The sequence below is a fragment of the Corvus cornix genome, chromosome 20, assembly GCF_000738735.6.
Source record: "Corvus cornix cornix isolate S_Up_H32 chromosome 20, ASM73873v5, whole genome shotgun sequence".
NCBI lineage: Eukaryota > Metazoa > Chordata > Aves > Passeriformes > Corvidae > Corvus > Corvus cornix.
The window spans coordinates 11,546,949-11,569,440 of record NC_046349.1 but is presented as its reverse complement, the minus strand read 5'-3'; the positions used below and the strand labels follow the sequence as shown (position 1 = coordinate 11,569,440).

Sequence of the window (22,492 nt, the reverse complement as noted above, 5' to 3'; positions counted from 1 at the left end):
ACACAAGTAGAGCCAGCCAGGGATCTTGCACGTGATAACTCTAATGAGCACACACCTGCACACTTGCAAAGTGACTGTGTGCCTGTCATTCACTCTGCCATTTCCTGTGGCTTCAGTTCCTGTTAAAGAACTAATTTCACGTTTGTACTTGAAGAGTAAAACTTTTTGAAACCTTTAGTAAACTTCTTTGCCTCCCAGTGCAGGCCTGAGTTTGTCCTGAAGCCTCTGCGAGAGTGAAAAGTGCAAAAGGGACGTGGGGTCTGTGAGCACAGAAACGAGGCTGCTTTTCCTTGGAGTAAACTTGAACTTTGGATCTTTCCTCCTGTGATCTGTCATTAGAAAATGGCCTTTTCCGGAGAGCAAAACAAAAGAAGTTAAGAAAACAAATGAATTAAGAAGAATTAATTGAAGCTGTGTATTACAAGTTGACATTATACATCTGGCATTTCTGTTTATGTTTCTGCATTGGTACATTTCATTCTGATTTAATAAGTTCCTAATTTTGTGGGGGTTTTTTTCAGGATTTCGAAGTGCCTATGAAGAACAGCCCGTAGTAAAGTATTGTTCCCAGTTTAGCCGTACTTCATTTTTTTAATCAAGTCTTTTTCTTTAGTGGATAAACTCACAAGATTAGAAAAGCCTCTTGAACTCCCTCATGTTTGGGTTGGCAAATGTCCCACACACAATTACCCACAGAGAGCTACTTTTAAAAGACCTTTATTAAGGCTGTACAGAGTCAAGCACTCAGGAGTTAGGAAATGGCAGAACCAGGTTTGTGCACTGTGAGTTTGGGGAGTACATTGCAGTGTCTGATCATTTCAGTGATCAAAAAGTGAGCTGAAGCTGCTCAGAGATTGTCCAAAACTGCCCGGCTTTGTATGCCTGGACTTGGAGAATCCTGAGTTCTCTTAAGTTACGTATAAATAGGTTTTTAAAAGTTGGACTTAAATGCAGCAGCGTGGTGTTGGGTGTAACCCATGTGTGTGTGTGTCAGGGGGGAATTCTTTGTGTTCCATGTATGGATCCCTGTTCTTGACCCGAGCTCCCGACGTGGTGGGGAGGAACTCGGAGCTGAAGCAGCAATTTCTGTTTCCACGTTTCACTGGGAGGCCACACACAAGTGTGACTGGAGCCAGGAATCTCTGCCTCAGTGCTGAGCCCAAAGGAGTGTTCCTGTGGGGGCTGCAGACTCTGCTGCCCAACCTCCCTCCTGCTCTGTTCTGCCTGAGCTGTCGAATCTCACTCCGTTCCCTCCCTCGGCGCTTTGGTCCAGGCCAAGTCATCCTTGTTCCTTCGCTGCTCCTTGGCAAACAAACCCATGTTCAGCCGAGCGGCTTTGAATGGCTTTTCTTCCCTGCTGCCTGTTTTCCATCTGGGTCTCTTTCTTCCCATCACCCTTCCAGGCTTGCTCTTCCCTGCTTGCCTGTCCCAGCCTTTGGCCCAGGGAGTCCTGGCTGCTGCGGGCTGCCTGGCAGGGCTCTCCCTTGGCATGGACATCTGACTGCTGCTGGATGCCTTTTCCCATCCCACACAGCCACTCACCTGCTTCCTCATTGTTTTTTCTTCCTCTTCACTCTGTAGAGTTTGGAGCAACAAGTCTTGTCACCCATCTCCTTTCTGTCTCCAGCTTCCTCCTGCTGTTCCAGTGCAGTGGATTTATTTATAGTGTGGGACAGGCTTTTATATTCCAGGGGGATTGTTTCTTAAACAAAGCAGTAGCACGATGCTGTTAATGTATCCAAAAGTGCTTCAGATTTTTTTTGTTTCATTTTATTTGGGAAATCTAGAATGCATAAATGCATTCTAAGGTATTTTTAAAAGGGAGGCATGAAGGTGGTTAATTGGAAAAATAAGTTACTGTTATATGAGCCCTGTGTCAGACCCAGGAATGTGTTTGTCTGGCATACTTGGCTCACGCTTTAAACTTCTGCACCTGCTAAAGAAGCAGAAAATTGGAAAGGCAGCTTGTCTGAGGAGCTTCTGATATTAAAGAAGGTACTGAAGGATCAGACTCAGTGCAGAAAGCCAGAAAATTATTTGAGACTTAAGAAATTATTTTATTTTTGCTTTTTGGAGTTGTTAAAAAATGATTAATCTTTTAAAAAAGTATTCTAAGAGAAGTGAATGTGGCAGAGTTTACTAAGACATGTGTGCCTGTTACCATCAACTTCCAGCACACGTTGACTTGGATTTTCTTCACAGGGACAGTAAAAAGGCATTTATTTGTTTTGTAGTAGAAAGCAACCCAGTAGTCAGGATTAAAGCTCCTGGTCTGTGTTCTAGACCTGTTTTTCAGATGCAGTGTTAGACATGAAAGGTGAAGTTATTGGGTCTGTCTTGTTTAGGTCAGATAAAGATAAATGAATGGCAGAACTGAGGTTGGGATCCTGATTGCAGTGGAGCTCAGCATACAGCCATGTGAGCTGCTAATAAACGTAATTGGTGCTTCAAAAGGGCACAGCTGAGCAAATTTCATATCAGATCTGGGAGTGGAGAGGAAATTAGATGAAAAACTGAAGTAGAACTGACAGTTTTCTAAGTGAAAGGTGTTAAAGGGCCAAAAAACTAATAATTTTGCAATTGAGAAGGGGGACAACTTTGGCTAACTGCCCATCCTGCTTCTGTGATGAAATGAAGGGGAAAATTAGATGGAAAGTAATATAAAACAAATAAGAAAAAGGGAAGCAGACAGCAATCCATTCAAAATGGGAGTTAGGAAGTTTAGAAAATAAGGAAAGCACAAGCCAAAGAAAAACAGGTTGGAGTGCTCAGAGAGGGTGGTGAGGAGCCGAAGTTCAGAGGAAATCTGCAGAGGGTAAGAACTGTTAATAAATATATGCAGGAGGTAAAACCTAGTGATGATGTAAGAGAACTGGAAAGGTGTGTCATTCCTTAGCAATGCTCAGGATTTAAAATTAACAGTTTTTAATTCAGTAGGCCCAGAAACCTTGATCAGTGTTTGCAATGAAGGAGCCTGGGGCTGTGTCTGAGCTGCTGCTGGGGGTGGTCAGTGGGTCAGGACAATGGGGCACCCCAGAAGGGGATGGAAAAGGAGATGGATGTTCCTGATGGAGCTTGGTGTAAGTCCTTTCATTCTGTCTTTTGAGAGTGAGCTGGGTCTGTCAGGGCCCTGCAAAGCTCCATCTTCCTGGCAATCACACACTGCTGAAGTTCAAAGAGAACCACAATGAAATGGGGATGCCCAGAGAAGGGTTCAGCAGGGACCTGACAGATTCAGTGGTTCCAGATCACTGAGGAAAACAGATACAAAATCACTACTGACAAAACATAACAAAAATATCCATAGCCAGGACCAGAATGAGTAACAGCTCCATGTACATTCCCAGTGCAGTCCCAGGGTAAAAGCCTAATGGATACAAATGTGTTCTTGTTTTTAATTACTGTTAGCTGTAAGTGATGATCCTCCTGTATGTCTCAGCTGGGAGAGTTGGGAATTTTGGATGCAGTTTGGATATTTACATTCTACAAGAGAAGCTGAGTAATTGGAATGGATGCAAAAAAAAAAGATTCAGAAAATACTCGTGGAGTGTGAAAACGCCTTAGAGAGGGTGAGAGAAAACTCAGTTGGCTGAGATTTCTACCAAAATTGAGACTGTCTTGATTACAGTGCACAAGTACCTTCACAGGCAGAAAATACTGCACACTGCAGCTCTCTGATCTTAAAAAGCAACACAAGAATCACCGACTGGCAGTCAAAGCCAGGCAAATTCAAATTGGAAAAAGGCACAAATTCTTAAGAGAGAATAACTGTGTAATTTAGGAATGTGTCTTCAAAAACTGTGAACAGAACAATAAAAGTTATGATATTTATGCAAATAGCTCTTTCATGGCTTTTTTTCCTCTCAGAGGTATCCTTAGAGGAGGAAGAGGACAAGGAGGCTCCTGATGAGGTTTCACAGGCAAGTTCAGCCAGCAGAGCAGTGGGGCTCTGGTGCTGCTGGAGCCAGTGGTGCCTGAGCTGCTGCAGGGCAGAGCTTTCCCAAGGCCTTGTTGCTAACGTTGCATAAGTGTGTGATGGTGTCTCACATCATGTTAATCCCATCCCCACCTGGAAAGGATCTGTGGCCTTGTAAGAGCTTTTACACTGTGCAGGACCTGAACACTTGTTAAGTTTAATCTGTTTCCTTGCCATGTAAATGAAAAAAAAGTATCTGCACACAAATCTGATTCATGGGGGTAAATGTAGGGCAGGAATTGCCTTCCTCCTCCTCCACCCACTCTCCAAAGGCAGCACAAGGCTGTTGCCTATTCCTGCCACGGGCATGTGTGTCCAGCAGAACAGGTACCTGTGCTGAGGGGAGTCAGGGCCACTCGAGCACAGTGATGGGAAAGGAAAAGTTCTGCCAGTGTGTGGCTGACAGCAGGTGCAGCTGTGCTGCCCAGGACTTGCGTCCTAATGGGAACACCCCAAGGAGACACCATCTTCTCCAAGATCACTTCCAGTTGCCCATGGATCTCTGTGCAGCAGCAGGGAGCAAAGCACAACCAACACGACTGGAAATCAGATTTGCCTGCTGAAGTCTCCTCCATGGATTGGGAAGGGAACCAAGGCAAGGCAGCCAAGCCTGGCCCCTTTGTGTATCACCTTTGGAGTAGAACTGTTCATGTGCGTGACTAATATTGGGTCATGCCTGGAACATGGGAACATGCTGACAACATTTATGTCGCAACTGTAATGCATTTAATAAGCATCTCATTTGAATTATTAATGTACAGATCCCCCCCAAGTATTTTTATGTTATAACCCCCATAATTTATCTAAGTACAAGCTGGAAGTTCGTAAATACAGCATTAAGAAGGTGGCTATTGCATAGCTGCTTTAACAAAATATCCTTTGTGGGTAAGATATATAGGCTTATTTGGAGAGGATTTAGCTGCTGGAGAAGGGCTTCTCAAGGAAGTTAGATGATGCTTAGCTGCAGCAGACAGGGAATATAATTTCTTAGTTTGTCCTTCTTGTCAGTAGGAATCAGTTTGACCTGACTGTGCTGTCTGATCTGAGCATCTCTTCAGCTCATTGTTCACCAGAGGCAGATTTATAAAACATCTGTACAGGAATGAGCCTGGAAGTGACACTTTGAGAGGAGAGCTGGACTAACAACTGCTGTGCCAGTAACTGAAAAGGAAGCAGTGAAAATACATGGCCTAAGAAGGCTGGTGAGGGATCTTTCCCTTCACACGGTGCGCGGTGACGGTGCCTGTGCCGGGCACGGCAGCAGTGACACAGGGACACTGCTGATGTCCCACAGCCATGCCAGCACTGCACTGGAGAGCTGGGATAACACAGCAGGGATGCAATGCTGCAGCCAGGGAATGCTGCGGCTTGGAGCTGTTGTGCACAGAAGTGTTTTCCATCTACTGTAATCTATGCCCAGGGTCAGGTGGAACAATCGAGCCCTCTGTGAGGGCTGTTCCGGGCATCTCCAAGTGCAAGACTGTTTGTGGGTCCCTGTGTGTGACATACACAGGCAAAGTGCAGAAAATATCTGTAAACTGCAAGAGGCATGTGAACTGTGCCCTTCTCAAGACCGCTTGCTGACTGTTTATTGCCAACTGATTCTGCAGATTAAATTTGCATGAACAGCAAAAAGGAGTGTGATGGGAGGGAACTTAACCTCAAAGAAACTCAGCAGCCAACACTTCGGATGTTTGAATTACATCTGAATCAAGCTCTTGATTAAATCTTAGCAATGTCAAAAGCTCAAAGCAGCAATTTTAATTGATGTCACTTTTTTCCCCCCTCATGTTGCTAAATTATCTGTTGCAATGTGCAGCACATCCGTGTCACTACATTAAATTTGCACGCAAAGAGCGGAGATTAGGCAATAAAGCCACAGGACAAACAGTGTGGAGTCAGGCATATCTCCTTGGCTTCGTTCACTATTGGGTGTTTTTAAAAAGTGTTTCCAAATCTGAGTAAAACTGATTCCAGATGTGCTCATTTGAAGGGTATAAAAATCACGCTAGCACCAAGATTTGTCTGAATTCTGCACTGTACCTGAAGAGATAACTAGTCCCATCTTAAAAACAGAAGTGCTATAAACAATAAAAAGGCCACAGGCAAAGGTTTTAGTGCTTCGTTCCCGTTAGCATCCTTTCTTCCCACGTATTTTAGACTAATATAGTTGGAGAATTCCCGTGAGGCTGCAGCACACTGGATCAGAGGGGCCTGGTAGGACGTGGGTCGCTTGTCGGGGCTGTCGGGGCTGGAGCCGTCCGTGGGCCTCTCCCCGATGTAGAGGAGGCTGCGCTCCTGCGTGTCCTGCTCCGTTTTGAACAGTTCGTACTCGGTGTGGGGCAGCTTGATGCCCAGAGCCAAACATCCATTCGTGGGTGTTATATCCTGCTCCACCCCGGCGCTCCAGGAGCCTGCCAGCCCACAGCTTCCCGGTTCCGAGGAGTTGAGCATCACCACCGTCACCTGGTCCATCGGCGTCACCCGAGCCTGGGTGACTTTAAAAGCCAGCTCGGTGCCACCCCGCACCTTGGAGGAGGGGATGCCCTGCGTGTAGTGCCCGGAGGCGTAGATGGTGAACGTGGGCTGCCTGCAGAGCGGGTCGGAGTAGTGATAGTAATGCCCTTCCCAGGTGTGGTTGTTGCCGTGGAATGTGAAGTACCTGGTGAGGAAGAGCACGGCCGGCCGGACCTCGCAGTGGGTGCTGACCCAGCTGCCGCTGAGCTGCATGGGCAGCGCGGCTCTGGCGGGCAGGATCGGGGGGTGGTGCTCATCAGCCCTGGAAATAATCCCGCACGCCGGGCAAGGGTGCACGTGGTGCTGCAGGAGACAGAAAATAACAGTTCTGCGAACTGGGAAGCAAAAAAAAACCAAAAAAACAAACCCTTCCAGAATATTTCAAAAGCTTTGACTCCCCTCGTCCACAGCAGGGTGCGGAACTGCGGGGAGCTTGCAGAGGCAGCCGAGCAGATTAAGGGAGATAAAGCGCTGCCCTGCTCTTTGCTATTCTGGTAGCTGAAGGACACTGGGCTGTGCCCTGCGGCCGCCCCGTGCTGGGGCTGCTGAGGACAGGCCGAGGGAGGAGGCCGGGGCAAGGGCAGAGCCGCTGCCAGGGCAGGGAACGCTCCCTCGGCACATCCAGGTTGTTCCCCCATCAGTTTTCCATGGCGAGCTGGGTGAGGATGCGGGTGCTGGGCGGTGTCAGAACAGAGCAACGCCGCAGTTTTTGGGAAGGAAGGAGGCTGTGACACCTGGCCGTGGGGAGCTCCTGGGGCTGCAGCCTCTCCAGTACAGCCCAAGGTGCTCTGCCTCCCCCTCGCCCCGTTCCCGCCCGTGTTCCCACATCCAGGGATTCGGGGGAGCACCGGGATGAGCCGGGAGGGGAGGGAGGGGGCCGTGGGGTTTTTCCAGCAGCCAGAACGGGAGAAGAAAGGGACCCTCTGCACAAAGAAAGCCGTGACCTTGGCTTCCCTGCTGGTGGAGAGCTCTGAGTCAAACCAGTCCTGCCCCTGATCCGGTGCCAGCAGGGGTTTTGTGTAGCTTGGAAATTTTTCTTATACTTCATATATCACAACTGATTTATTTTTAAATAAGCAGGGTTGGAACATTATATAATTTTCTAGAGCACGAGCTAATCTTTACTGAACTGTCATAGGCAAGAAGGTTAAATAACTCAGTAGTTAACTGTAGGGTGGGTAATTTACATGCAAGTTGATTGGAGTCTACTGTAATTTAGTCATTTTCAGCTTGCTTTACTGCTACTGTCACAGTAATGAGTGCTGACAGTACACAGTACATTATGGCTAAATAATCCCAGAAGTTGGCAAATATATATGCTCTCCTTAGGCAGGAAATTCTTTGATAATGAAAGGTAATTTGGGAAGAATGGGTTTCTTTAAAACAGATATAAATTTAAGGGGAAAAGAGTGATATTTTCATAAAGAGAGTTAAAAAAGAATTCCTGACATAGCTGTGTAACTCACCAGCACAGGCAAATGGATGTCAGTTCACAGATTTTTTTTTTTTTTTTTTTCCAAAAAGAAAAGAAGAAAAAAAACGAAAAATCCTGTGCTCAATAAAATTATCACTATGGACATGGAGCCAAAACTCTTACTTGCTTAAACCAGTCGTGTGAAGTTATTTCTAATGTATGGCAGCTTCTAATTATCGCCAAGTGGTGACATCATGTGTGGGTCCATTGGAGAGCTGTTGGCTGATTAATTACAGGGCTGCATTCAGAGAGTGGATTTCAGTATCTTTAGGTTTGGTTTTAAATTAACTTTTAAAAGTGTTTATGTTTACCATCTGGTTTTGCTCATATATATGGTTTTGGCCCAAGATAACACAAGTTTAACCAATTTGAGAATGTTACTTTCGAGAGGGAGAGGGGTGTTGCCCTGTGTTTTTCAGAGTTCAGTTGGTGTAGTTCGAGGTGTGGGGAAATGTTGCCCCAAAATATTTTTTTCTCATGTATTTCCTTTCAATCTGGCGAAGTTCAGAGAGGTTTTTTCACCCCATCTCACTGCTCCACCATTTCTGATTTGATCAGCTTTGGTTTGGATGGAAAGGTGCTTTCCTGGGAATAAACTAAGCTGCTATATGACATAAAATAAAACAGAATAAAAGGCAACCAAGTCTGCTGCTCAGTTTTATGTATGTCAGAATGGAAGTTTGATTTCTGCGTAATAACATCATTGTATTGGGGGCAAGTTCCTGTGCTACTGGCATTACACCAAGGACTGAAGAGATCCCTTGTTCCCCTCAGCCTGGAGCACACCCCAAAGAGCATTGAGAGGGCAGGCAGATGAAGGACAGAGCAGATGAAGGGCAGAGCAGACAGGCTCTAACAATGGGCAGCCTGAAGCCTTCACTGACTTTGGTTGTGCAAAACAAGGAAACTGCATCTCCCAGGAAAACACAGCCAAACAAAAGCTGTTAACTCCGGGCCCGTCAGTGCAGGCTTGTTTCCCATGTTGGTTTTGCTGAGCTTTCACCTTGGTCCTGTTCTCTCAGGAGGGCAGAGGATGAACCCCACATGCCATGGAGCACCTGGGGTCCCACCCCTGCAGCCCTGCACGGCCTCACCCGCGTGTCCTTAGGACTGCGGGGGCCAAGTGCTGCGGGTGCCACTTCAGCAGCAATGAACGTGCTGGCAAAGCCCTGATGCAGTGAGGGGGCCGTGCAAAGGCCTCATCCTTACCAGGGCGCTCTGCATGGGGCGCTGGTAGCCGGTGGGGCGGTAGTGCAGCCTCTCCCCCCAGTCCGTGTGGATGTCGCCCAGGTACAGCTCCTCCACCAGCTGGCTCCCGCTCTGCTGCGGCTGCAGCAGGGGCTGGTAGTGCCTCTCCACGCGCACCAGGCTCAGCTCGTGCATGGCGAAGCCCAGGGCAGCGGTGCAGTCGCGCTCCGTCTTGGCGCTCAGCACCTCGTACAGGGCTCCGGGCGCCCAGGAGCGCCCCGGGGGCAGGAACCCGCTGCAGCCCTCGCCAGAGGTCTGGTTGATCCAGGACGCCACCTCCCGCATGGCCTTCTGGCTGTGGAACACGATGCCCACTTTGTGGAGGTGGTAGTCGGCCTCGGTGGCCCCGCGGGTGATCCAGGAGGCCTGGCGCAGCCGGAGCTTGCCCTTGATGACCAGCGAGTAGGAGGGGTCGCGGCAGGAGGGGTCCCAGTAGTAGAACTGGAGAGCCTTGAAGAGCCGGTTGGCGTAGAAGAGGTAGGATCGGGTCAGGAACTCGGGTCCCGGCCGCACCTCACACCTGCGGGGAAGGCACTGCTGAGCCGCCGCGGAACGGGGAGAAATCCCTCCCAGGGCAGCCGGGGTGCGGGAGGAGAGGGGCGAGCAGGGATGGGAGCAACTTCCTGGGCAAGAGCCTTCCACACGTGGTGGCCACCCTTGGGTGATTTTATAGTCTGGGCATCTGCTACTAAAATGTGAGAGTGATGGACAGAGGATCTTAAACTTCATGCACGTCCACAGGGAGGAGTGCAGAGGGCAATGGGAATCAGGGCTGCTCTGCCCGTTCGAGCTGTACCGCGATGGGAAAGAAGCAGGAGGCTCTAGGGACACCCGGGGCTCCCAGCCCTCCTCCAGCCGGGAATGGGGGCTTGCGGAGGGGGAGAAGGGAACACATTTGTTACTCTGCCGTTTGCTGTGTCCTGACAGCACCGAGGGTGGGCAGGAGTCGCGCTGAGGGACTGGGGCAGGAGGTGTCCAGGGGTCTGGGGGCGAGTTCCCTGTGGGTGGGGGGGTCCCTTCCCAGGAGAAAGGGGTTCCTTGCCCGGGATATTAGGGGCGCTTTTCCAGGGATGGATGTGCATTCCCGGGATCTGGGGGTGCCTTACCCGGTGGAGACCCAGCGCCCCTCCAGGCGGGGCGGCAGCCGCGCGGCGATCCCGGCGCTGTCCTGCAGGTGGCGCAGCTGCTGGCGGCACCGCGGCTCCGCGGCCGCGCAGGCTGCGGGGGGAGCGGGGAGCGGGGTCAGCAGCGCGGGGCAGCAGCGGCGGAGGGCAGCCCCCGGCAGCGCAGCCTCCCGAGCCTCCCGCACAATGAGCGGACCCCAGGCGGGCTCGCTCAGCGGCAAACTCTTAGCTAAGGACACAGGGGTTTTTATTTCGCTCAAGTTTTCCGACTTGAGTTTCATCCGAATCCAACCGGTTTTTGGATGAGATCTTCAAATAAAGCCGAGTACTCTTTGTTCGTGTTCTCCCCCTCTCATGCTATTGTTGAGGCAGTGACTGGAATGGGGAATTACAGCATGGGAACGCTGGCCTCGCCTGTCGCCCGCCATAAGGACAGTAATTCTGTCACTTACCTCATTTCCCATAACAACGGATGTTATTGGCTTAGGGAATGTGTGAACACTCAGCTAAATCCTGAAGACCTTTGCATGCACACACACATATGTACATATATTCCTATACATTATTCACTCTTTACTTAAGCACTCTGTGGCACTCACTGCAGGCTTGCTGCTCTAAGAAACTTGGGATTTCCCTCTTCACAGCACCATGGAATGAGCTCTGGGTGAAGCTCCTCCTGAAACCCCACTGATTCTCTGTGGTACAACTGACCCTGGTCCCGGCGGAGCTCAGCCCTGCCAGGGCTTTACGAGCCCAAATGGCGTTTGTTTGCTCCAGCTGTACTTTGCATTTTACCCAGGAGTGTGCTGGACATTTTGAAGCCAACTTTTACTCGCTCCATACCAATGTTAGGACACAGGTTGCTTTCCAGCCTGCCTATTAGCTGGAACAAAAGATCCAACATCTATGTGTCACCTTCCCACAGGATGAGGATGTGAAAATTGGCACACCCTGCACCTCAGTCAAGGAGATGAAGACACAGTCACAACATACAAACCCTAGACCAAGTCAAGTGGGAACTTTGTGATTAAACGTCTGCTGTGCAAGTCAGAGGCTCCTGAACATGTGACAAAGGAGAGGGATCCCGACTCAATAACTTCAGACTTTTATCTGACGGACAAATTCAGTCACTTAACTATGGCACTGCCATTTGTGATGGTTTTACAGGTCACTTGAAATGTGTTTGTGTAGACTTAAGCACACAGAGCCTGAACTACCATGAAGGGAATAAACAAGTGGAAAGGGAAGCCCCCAGGGAAGCAGGAGAGCAGTACCCAAACACCAGGGAAGCCAGCCTTTTCTGGTACTGGAGTGCATGAAACAGCTGGAAAGACACATTATTAGAATTCAGGGCTCTTCTGGGAGCAGACTCACAACTCTGCTGCTCTTACCAGCCTTGTGGGCTAGATGGGGTGAGCAGGCACAGCCAACTCCTTCACAATTGCTTGCACTCGTGCTTCCTGAAATGCAGTTCCTGTGATTCTTCATATGAAAATGGGAAAATATGGGATGACAAAACCCACTGCTATTAGTTCAACCTCTAATTTGGCAGCTGCAGCATGTGTAAGGCTGCCCCTTGGGTGCCTGTTTAGTAGAGCAATTAGGAGCTGGGGATCTGTATCCTCATCCCAGCTCTGCCATGACTTTGCTCCGTGGTCCTGTGTGCTCCCTACTCCCAGGGCTTCTTTTAAATTCACGTGCAGAATATGCCAAGATTCATTTGACTGCCCTAAGAGGCCTAAATACTGGAGAGTCATCAGAACAAGGGCAGTCCAAACTGAACCACACTTCAAACAAACACAAAGTTATTATACTAAAGAATACAGTAAACTAAAAAATAACTGTATATGTATTAGAGGTAATAACAGACATAAGGGTCAGATTTGCTCTTGCCCATAACCACAGAAAGACTCCAGAGGTGTCGGTGCAGTCTATAGATATATAGAATATAGCTATAAAATATACATAATATAACCCAGTCAACTCACAAACTGAGCTCTGTGTGTGTTTATTGCAGCAGAAGCTTCAATATCTCACTGAACCCTTCGTGCTACTCTTGGCAGAAACACTAATAGTCTACATTGTTTGGGAGCAAAGACACTTTGGCAATGCAATCACTGCATTTTGACACATTCAATAGAAAAGGGAATTTTTATAATTGGGATCAAACTCCATGCAGAAAAAAAAAGCCTCCAGAATGTAAATATTTCACATGATGGGAATTCCTAGGGATTTTGTCTTACTTAATTGTACACAAGTCTCCAAGCTGGATGCATCCTCAAACCAAAAGCTATTGGCTTGTGTCCAGATTTTGTGGCTGCTTTTTTCTCTCTCAAATACTCCAACCCCACAAGATCCAAACATCCTTTCAAGCTGGAAAAGTTCAGTCCCAGACCTAAAATCTGTAGTTAGAGCACTTCTCTATTCCAAGAGCAGCATAAAGCAGCTGTCACTCATATGTCACTCTGTTACTCAGCCCCTGATAAAGCACAGCAGAGCAGCTCCTCTGTCTTAAGAGTGACACAAATTAACTGCTCTGTAGAGTTCTTAGGCAGGAGGAAGGAATTATTCACAATTCATCTTCAAGACAAAAATCCTCATTCATAGGAAAATCTAAAAAATGCCTAACTGTGATCTCTTCCCCTCACTCGCTCTGCCATCCGTCTGTATTGATTAACCACCAGCCTTTCCAGAGAGCTCCTCAGCACAGCACTTAGACAAAACAGGGGCTTTTTCCAGCTTTCCAGTGCATGCAGCATCCCAAAGACCGGCCCAAAGCCTCGGAGCAAAGGGGTTGCATGCGCACTCAGGCAGGCAGGAGTGGCAGAGCTGGGAACTGCTCATCACTGCAATCAGCACAAACTGGATCAAGCCTTGAGCAAACAGCACCAGCAGCAAATGCTGACCAACTCATCCCTCATTTGTATAAACCACTTTCAGGAAAATCAGGCCCACAGCATCAAATGATAAGAAAGGCAGAACTGGAAATTCTCAAATTCTCCGCACAGTAAATTGTTGGTAAAATTAAGGTGAAAGATTCCAAGGCAACGGCCAAGCCTGGAAATGAGAGCCTTGTGCTACACAAGTGCTGTGTGCTCCAGATGCAGAGCCATTTCTCACTTCTAAAGGAATAAACCATCAACCAAGAGAGAAATGCTGTCATATTCCTCCTTGGAAACAAATCGTGTCTGTGCTCCCCCAAGCATATTGACTCTGGAAAAAAGAGAAGTTGAGTCACACATCTGTTTCTTCATAAATGGAGGAGAAAATTCATATATTACAGTTTGCACCAAATTAGTTACTGTGGGTCAGCTCTTCTCCAGAGCTAGATTGTTTAATCTGTTACATGTTATTGCCTCCTATGGCCAGAATTTATCATTCCCATTTATAATTCTAATGTTTCAGTTAGTCACCCACTCACAGGGATAAGATCAGGGCCTGAGGTCATGGAGCATTACACATTTCTTCATTTAGAGATGGCATAAAACCTTTGATATTTTCTGAGGAATGTTCAGACTGGAAAGAAATGGATGATAAGAAATGTATCAATATATTTTGCATAAGAGGATTATACTTTTCCACACAGTCTTCATTAACAGAGTAAAACAGTGTTTCTTTAGCATTTTTCTCTCCTGAGAGCACACAGAATGGATTTTGGGCTAGCCACTAACGGAGTAAGCATTCTTTTAAAAGCAAAAAAAATGGTTGTATTTAGCAAATCAATTTTTCCTGTATTTGTGTGGAGATTAAGTTAGTGGTGCTTTTAATTCATCAGAAAAAGGCATTCCCGAGGGAACAGCTCTGTGGGAAGAGATAAATTTTATATTATAATGTTAAAAAGTTATAAAATTTAAATATAACCCACTGGGGATGGAAAGCTGTATCACAGCAGAACCTTGCATTTTGCCTATCTGCAATCTGAACACAGTTCAGGACAGGACTTAAGCACATACTTAAGTCTAATTGGTTTCAGTGAAACTTAAGCATGTGCTTGAAATTAAGCCAGTGCATGAGCATTTTTCCTGATTAGTAATGCCTCCCTGAACTGAAGCCAGAATGTGGTCAAGTGGTTGAGGGAGGATGCCAGTGCTTTCACTGGAGCACTGTTTGGCTTCTGGAAAAGTATTTCTATTATTCATCCCTTCTCTTAGTTGTCTGTAAAACGGGTATATTCACATTTAGCTGTTTCACCAGTCTGGTGCTCAGTTCATGATATTCATAAAATGCTTTGAATTCACTAAATGTTTCTCAGTTATGCCTTCAGGGCTGGCACAGTAACTGTATTACCCACGAACTATCATTGCAGACCATCACCTTGAGTTTCCTGTGCACATCTGAGCATAATCATACATGAAATCCTACAGATCCTAAGAGGAAACTCGGCCAACTCAAAATTCCCAAGTAGCTCAGGATTTTAGAGAAGTTTTCAAAACATACTTTCACCACATACTTTTAGCACAATGGCAAATGAGTTCAGACATCACATTCTATGGTTTTAGCCTGGCTTTGTGTGAGCACTGCCTGACTGTCTCATATCCACAATTAAAATAGTGAAGGGCTTGTGGTGAGTTGCCTGGAGGTTTTTAAGGCACTAGAGAAGTAAATATTTTGCTCTTGGAATCATGGAATCATGTATTTTTCTTGTTAAGTGTCATGTCCAGCAACAGATGACAAGACAGATGGGATTTGTGGTAGGGAAGGGGAGGAAGGAGAAGTACCTCAAAGATCTTCTTCAGTATAAACTACATTTAAATAAAATGGCTTCTCAAAACTGCCTCTCTGGCTGTTTACCCCAAAGAAAACCAAGCCTAACACTGTAAATAGGATTCAAGGGCTTGATCCCAGTTTTACTTGGAGTCTGTAAATAGGAAAGGTCCCATCAGCGCCTTATTCAGAAGATGCCCATCCCCATAAACTGACAGTAAACACTCCATTTGAGGAAAGAAGGAGAAATGGGATAGAGGGAATCACAGAATGGTTTGGTTTGGAAGGGACCTTACAGTTCATGACATTCTCTAATGGGGTGAACTAAGCAGGACAGGTAAGAGCTGCCACAGAGGACTTGTGATGACAAACGAAAGTGCGAGAGGTGGATGTGAGTCCACCCTCCCAAAGCTCTCCCGCAGTTCATGCTCACCAAAGCACCACTCTTAGGTTACACAGCAGAGCTCTACTCACAACATCCTTGCTGTCCTGACAGAGACAGGAGCCATTTCACTTCATGTTCCTCCCTCTTACCCCCAGAAGATGCTGCACAGACTCAGACCAGTCTATGCCTTTTCCACAGCTAAACTGGTCAGTGTGAAAAGACTTACTGGAGAACAGAGCAGCAATTCCGTACAGCCCAATGGCCCCAGCTGGCCCAGCCACTGTGGTCAGCTCAGGGGTAACTGTCCCTTAGCTCAGAGCCCATCCTGCTGCCAGCCCTGCTCTGGGCAGCCCAGTCAGGGACAGGAGAATGGGCAAGAGGGCTGAAAACAGGGTCCTGCGGTGAGCCAAAATCAGAGAGCTCACAGCATTAACATATCATGACTTATGTTAAACTCTGATCAGTATTGCCATGTAAGTTTGGCACAGGTAAATATAAAACCAAAACCCAAAAGAAAGCAAAGGAAAGAAAGGTGATGTTGGAGCTTTTTTTGCTTGAGAATTGCTGAAAGTTTGAATTCCAGTTTGGTGAGATTGGTGAGACCGTAGTGAGGTGATCTCTAACTCCTGGGGTGCCTGAACAGTGAGAGGGTGGGGAGAACACATGGGGGGGAGCATTTGTTTTCCAAAACAAAAGCAAGACAATTCAGTCCAAGGCTGAACAATACCCCGGGAGTACTATCGTGACTCAGTTAAATTCTAACCGGAATTCACGTTCTTACCAAATGGCAAAGATTACATCTATCTTCCTGAATTCAGATGAGTTGGAAACCCAACAGAAAAAACAGCACATGGATGTGAAATTAATGCCACACTGTCATTTTGAATGTGTAGAGCATCCATGCAGGTTTTGGCAATGCCCCTGAACCCCTGCACAGACACTTTATTAGACGCTATCATGGCCATTTTTAATAGTGATGGCTAAGCATATATTTTCCTGGAGTGCTTTGAAGAGCGGAACCAGTAATCAGCCATGGCTTGGCTATAAAATGTCAACCTCATTTCAAACATCTAAATCACTCACATGGACCAAGAGTGCAGAGAGGACCACCCACCACATAATATTAACATAAATACCGCGTTTACCCAAAGCAAAATGAGCAACTGGAACTGGCGGGAGTTGAGAGTAGAACAACAAAAAATGATGAGGGGGTGGGAGGGATTGAGTTACGAAGCAAGATTAAAAGAGCAGAGTACATATAGCCTGGGTGAGCAAGATGGATATGATAACAGCCTATAAATATTCACAAAGCACAAACACCAAGGAAGGGAAGGAATTCCTTGCAGTGAATAAAGAGATTCTGTTGGGAGTGAATGAAGGGAGGAAAAACATGTGGCTTGTATGGCAGGGTGAACTTCTCGAGGCACAATGTAGTAGGCAACGTAAGTCCACTTGTTTGGCAGGATTTTGAGGGATTGAGCAAAGCTTTAGTTCAGCAGGGAACAACCCGCTCTTGGCAGGGAGTTGGCGGGATGATCTGAGTGGCCTTTCAGTCTCCCACTGCCATGGAGCTGTCCCAGCTCCCCGCTCCCACAGGGGACAGCTGCTCTCCTGTGTAAGCACATTGTTCATTGCTCTTCAGAATCCCTGCCTGGCCTCCATGGGACTAGAAATAAGGGCTGGATGCACAAAGGCATTTAGGGACGTAGAGACCTAAGCAACTGCAATAGCTACTAAACTGCGGGACACAGCTGGGAATCCCAGCAGGTCCCTGCCATGTCAAGTACTCACTGTTGAAAATCTAAGTCCAGGAAATTAGGTTGTAAACCCACTAAAGCAAGAACAATCCTTTTGTTCTCTCCTTATTTAGCACCTAACACAACAGGACTCTTGGCACTGCTGCAAGGATACTGTTTATAGTAATAAAAATAGGATCTAATAGGATCTAATATTCTGAGGCTACTTGGCTCCTGTGAAGCCAAGGATGAGAAGGGCATTCAAAAGCAGTCATAGCAGAAGGTATCCTGAGGAAAAAGCTCTGCAGAAAGGTGGGAAACTGATCCAGAGCCCACACCAGCAATACACACACATTTAACTTAAGAGTCACAAGTGACCACAGAAAAAGGTTACTTGTTCAGCTGGAGCACAGAATTATAGTTACTTCTAACATGTGTTTTGGGGTCTGGGTGTGGTTTCTAGATAGCCTGAAATTTCAGTATACAGTTTTGCCTGTCCACATTAGCCAAGTTTTGATGTGTTCCAGTTCTCCTAAACTCTGCCGACAGATGCTAAAATCAAAGCTGACATTCAACCTACGCGCTGCATAATCTAATAACGGGACTTGTGCTACTTAAAACTAACAAACTCTGGGGGCTTTTCTGCAGCAAAACTTTGCTGTCATTTATATTTTCATCTGTCTTTTCCAGGCAGCCTAACTGGGAAAAATGATCTTTTTTTCCTCTGAAAATCTTTAAAAATAACATGTCATTGTGTTTTTGTATCAACAGGGGAGAGCCAAGCCATAACCTGCTGTGTCCAGCACTTGTGGATTTAGTGAGAGTGTGAACAAGGTGAATCCAATTGTCTCAGTGGGGAGCTTGGTGTATACATTGATCCCAGAGTGCCAGGAGAAAGCTGCTTCCAAAGACCACAGTCTTGGAGTTAGACAAGGCCAAAATGTCACACATTTGTCAGTGTTTCTTATTAACCCAGGGGAAACCATGAGGGGCTTTTTCAGTGCCTGCTATACACTCAAGTTTAAAGCATTATTTTAAAATCTAAATCTCAAGCAAATCTCTTCAAGCACTCTGTGGTGAGACTTCTCCTGTTGATTTATGTGCCCTCACCCCAGCTGTAAGCAGAGAACTGCTGTTGCACCAATCCAAATATCTATCTAACAGTGCCACAGGAGCTGAGTTTCTTTGCAGCATTCAGTTTCAGCTGAATTCAAACCGTGATGATTTAATAAGCTATTCACTGAAAATGAGAAAACACCACTATGAAAGCCACAATTATCACACCATCACCCTGCTAAAACTCAAAAATAATGATGGATTTCAACTCTCTTATCACTTAACACTCTGAAGCTCTGCCATTTCAAATAAACATCAGAGCTTCTTCTCTAAGACGCAGAAATAGAACTTTTCTAATTTTGCATTTTAAACCATGAGACCTTTTAAGTCCTTAAAGAAAAAAACCCACAGATTGCAGATTACTAACCCCTCAGATCTTACACAATTTAAAATGGGAAGAGAAGGAGATGTTCTATGAATCATATTTTCAGTTTCTGGCAGCACTCTTAGCCTACAGAAGAAGGGTTACACATTGAAATTCTCACGTTCTCACTGTCAGTTTCTTGGGATTATTATATCTGAGATACACCATCTTAAAATCAGGAAGTTTCTCTTCTTTCATACCTTTATCTCCACCAGCAAATGAGTAAGAACACCAAAGCACTTGTGTAAGAGCATTGTATAGGTGCTTCCTAATTTTGAAGTTGATTTCAGCAGTGATTTTATCTCACCCATGAAAATGTTGTCTTTAGAGATGACATATGCCCTGTTGTGGGGAAACACAGGATCCCACTGAAAGCAAAACCTCTTTCCAAACTTTGTTCTGCCAGATGCAGCCTCCCCTAGCATTGGATTCCAGCTTTGGTTTTCTTCACAGCAATTTCTGGCTTTTGAAAATCTCCTTACTCAACAATTTGTGCTTGGGGGGAAAATATAGAAACCACACGATATTTTTTTCACTTGTGCTTTTTTTACATCTCAGCCCTGTTTTTATCTATATCCATATACTTTGAAACGTGGCTAGCCTATAATTATTGAAAGAACAAATAGAATCATATCACACGATCCAGCATAGCACATTAGTTGTTGATTTTTTTGGCCAGCTTGAAAAATGAAGAATAGAAACCATCAGCTTGGTAAAAAAAAAAAAAAAAAAATTAGCTAAGTAAACATTACCCAAATAAATATTTGAACCAAAGACAATGATGTTGGTTTAATAGTAAAAACAGATATATGTGTGTAAATAGACACACATCTCTATGCTGAATGTTGTTCTATCACTTATGGGATTCTCTTGCTAATCTCATAACTGAATGCAACTGGTGTTCTTATCTTACCTCAACTCTGTCATTTTCAAGCTTAAAAATAAACATTGAAAGCAGGAATAGATCTTTTATGTTAAAATCGTGTAGGAGAAGATATACATGAAAAATATCACCGTGGTGTTATTGGAATGTAAAGACTTTAATGAAAGCTTAGGTAAAACTCAGCAAGTCTCTGGGGACATTTCCAGGAATGAGTGATTCTTTTCTGGAGGAGACTCCAAAGTCAGATTCAGTTACCTAACTAAAGTGGTTTTTCAACTAATTATGCACTGGTGTCATGCTCATGCTAATGTTCAGCCTCACACAAAATGCAGAATGCCAGTCTTGCTCACAGTGAGCAAAGCTTACTCTGATTTTAATGATTTCTGGGTCTGACTTAGGTATTTAAACAGTTATTTTGAGGTTCAGTTTCCATTCTTACTGAAATCAATGAAAATTCTCTCACTGACATCAGATGCAAGAAGCAGAGAGTTTAAGTTAGACTGGACTAAGAGAAATTGTACGAGGATTTAAGAAAGAATTATTCTAATTAGACTTCAGTGAGTAAACTTGCATAATGCAGTATAACAGATCCCTGAGCAGAGCAACTTGAGCTAATAAGATACATAGAGAATTCATATTTCTCAGCTTTATTTTGCAAACACATGACAAACATCCCACAAAAGGAGAACAGGAAAGTAACTCTACAGAAGTGCCCTGCTCAGAGATTTCTTTCTGTAGTCTGGTCCTTCACACTTAATGCAAGTAATGTCCAATAGCTGTCACTACACGGTTCCTTTGCCTTGATCACTAAGCCCTGAGCTGAGAGGCAAGTCAGTGTCAGAGCTTTGGTGCCCAAAACCTCAAATGAGTGAACTAAGTGGTAGAAAGAGCAGTAGGAACCTGGTGCCTGGATTTTCAGTCTCCAGACTGCACCGGGCCCTCAGGGACATCCTCCCACCCTTCCTTTCACCTGCCTCTTCTGTTCAGGACTGCCGAGTCTCAACCAAGGGTCTCCTCTGCATTTCCTAGGAAAATACTGTCTGAGGGTGGAGGAGTCTCCCTCAGACTCTGCTCCCTGTCATAAACAGAAATAATTTTGTGGTTTTTTCACAGCACAGTTGCCTTTGTTCTCCCATATGGTCCCTTAAGCCAGAACCTTTTCTTCTGAAACTGCTCCAAGAGCTATGGGGTTGAAAGATGCCTTTCTGAAAGGGAGCCGCAAAGATGCAGCTTGCACTGCTCCGAGAGTCTGTCTGCACAGTGGGGCTCAGTGTCACGTCCCTGGAGCAGGAGGCTACTTGTGACGTTGTCCCTTGCCAGGGCAGGTGCTGGATCCTCCCAGGGAGAATTCCCGACTCCGGTGAGAATCACCTCTAAGCCCTTCCTGCAGCTAAACTCTGCTCAGTGCTCTCCGTGCACCACGCTCGGGACAGGAACGGGTTGCGGTGCCAAAGGGGATGCCCGCCTGCCTCTGGGGAGGAGGCAGCGACCCCAACCATTCCAGGAGCCTCGGGTGGGAGGCAGGGGATGAGCTTCAGCTCAGCAGCTCCCTGGGCAGCTCAGCACCGGATCGCCAGCCCTTCCTGGCATCCCCGCACGGCGCTCATTCGGAAAAGGCTTCAGGGGTTCTGTCCCCGCTCCCGGCCCCACAGCTCGGGGGCAGCATCCCGGGGCTCCGGTGTCCCTCCGGGGCGCTCCCCGCCCGTCCCAGTCCCGGCCAGCGGCGCTGGAGCTGCGGGGCTCCCGGCACCCCGCGGGCGCACAGCGGGGAAACCCTGCCCGGGCCGGGCGGGCACCGAGGCTGAGGGAAACCCTGCCCGGGCCGGGCGGGCACCGAGGCTGAGGGAAACCCTGCCCGGGCCGGGCGGGCACCGAGGATGACCCGGGCAGGGAGCGGCGAGCGGGGAGCTCCGGGCGCCAGGTGCCTCCTGCCGGGCGGGGGCACCCCGGGATCCCCGTCCCGGCGCCGGCCCCACCGGGACCCGCCGTGCGACTTCCTCGCGCCCTCCCGGTCCTCTCGCCCCCTTCTCGCCGCTTCTTTGCACCCTCTTCTCTCTCTCCTTAGATTTTCCTGCATCCTCCTTCCCAGTCCGCTGCGCTCTCCTCGCACACTTCTCGCACACTCCTCTCTGTCCCTTTGCACTCTCCCTACAGACAGTCCCATTGCCCTCTAGCTCCTCGCACCCTCCTGCCCGCTCCTGCCCCTTCACTGTGCCCGGATGGGTGAGGGAGGTGACGGGCAGCCCCATGAGGGTACGACCCTGACTCCGCCACCCGCTCGCCCTCCCGCCGCGGCACGGCACCGGCCGCCGGTGGCACCTACCTACGAGCAGCCCTGCGAGCCACCAGCACCGGACCATGGTGCCCGCTGTGTGTCCCGGCCAGAGGCGCGATCGCCGCCGGTGCCCGCGGAGCTCAGCGGGGCGCGGCGCCCGGCGGTGCAGCCATGGGCCGCCTCCGGCGCTCCGGTGCCCGCGGCACCTCGGCTTCAGCCCGCAGGCGTCCTGCTCAGCCCGAGCCTTGCGAAGGGAAAAAGGGGGGCGAAAAGAACAAAAGTATATATTTTAAAATAAAACACCACAGTCCACCCCGCTTTCGCCGCGGAGCGCGTCCCCCCGGCTGCTTATGGCTTTAATGGAGCTTGGCAGCCACAGGTTCCCGCTGCCAGAAGAGGTGGAGACTCCGCCGCCTGCGCCCCACATGCGGCCGCGCCACCGCACACGCGGGGGAGGAGGAGAAGGAGGAGGAGGAGGAGGAGGAGGAGAAGGGCAGCCCCGGCTCGGCACCGCAGACCGAGGCCGGCACCCGCCTCGGGACCGGCCCTTTTTCCTTAGGGACCGGCCCCACCTCACCGCACCCGCGGCGCTGGGGCTGCCCTGGCCCCCGAGGTCTTGGAGGCCGTTGGGGGGCTCGGGCCAGGTCTGTGCTGTGGGACGCCATGAGGGGGTCGTCCCTCCATCCCCAG

General features: G+C 47.8%; 1 protein-coding gene across 2 annotated transcripts; it reads right to left on the bottom strand.

Moving 5' to 3' along the window:
* Positions 1 to 701: 701 nt before the first annotated feature.
* Positions 702 to 22,234, bottom strand: APCDD1L (APC down-regulated 1 like). 2 transcript variants are annotated; one of them, XM_039563503.1, is made up of 4 exons: positions 21,851 to 22,234; positions 10,322 to 10,433; positions 9,177 to 9,735; positions 702 to 6,796 (listed from the first exon to the last, which is right to left on the bottom strand). In XM_039563503.1, exons 1-4 carry the CDS (start codon positions 21,885 to 21,887, stop codon positions 6,032 to 6,034), a joined length of 1,473 nt encoding a protein of 490 aa, XP_039419437.1. In that variant the 5' UTR covers positions 21,888 to 22,234; the 3' UTR covers positions 702 to 6,031. The 2 variants fall into 2 exon arrangements, with proteins under 2 accessions (XP_039419437.1, XP_010395370.4); XM_010397068.4 differs by lacking the exons at positions 10,322 to 10,433; positions 21,851 to 22,234 and having other exon boundaries at positions 9,177 to 10,315.
* Positions 22,235 to 22,492: the final 258 nt, after the last annotated feature.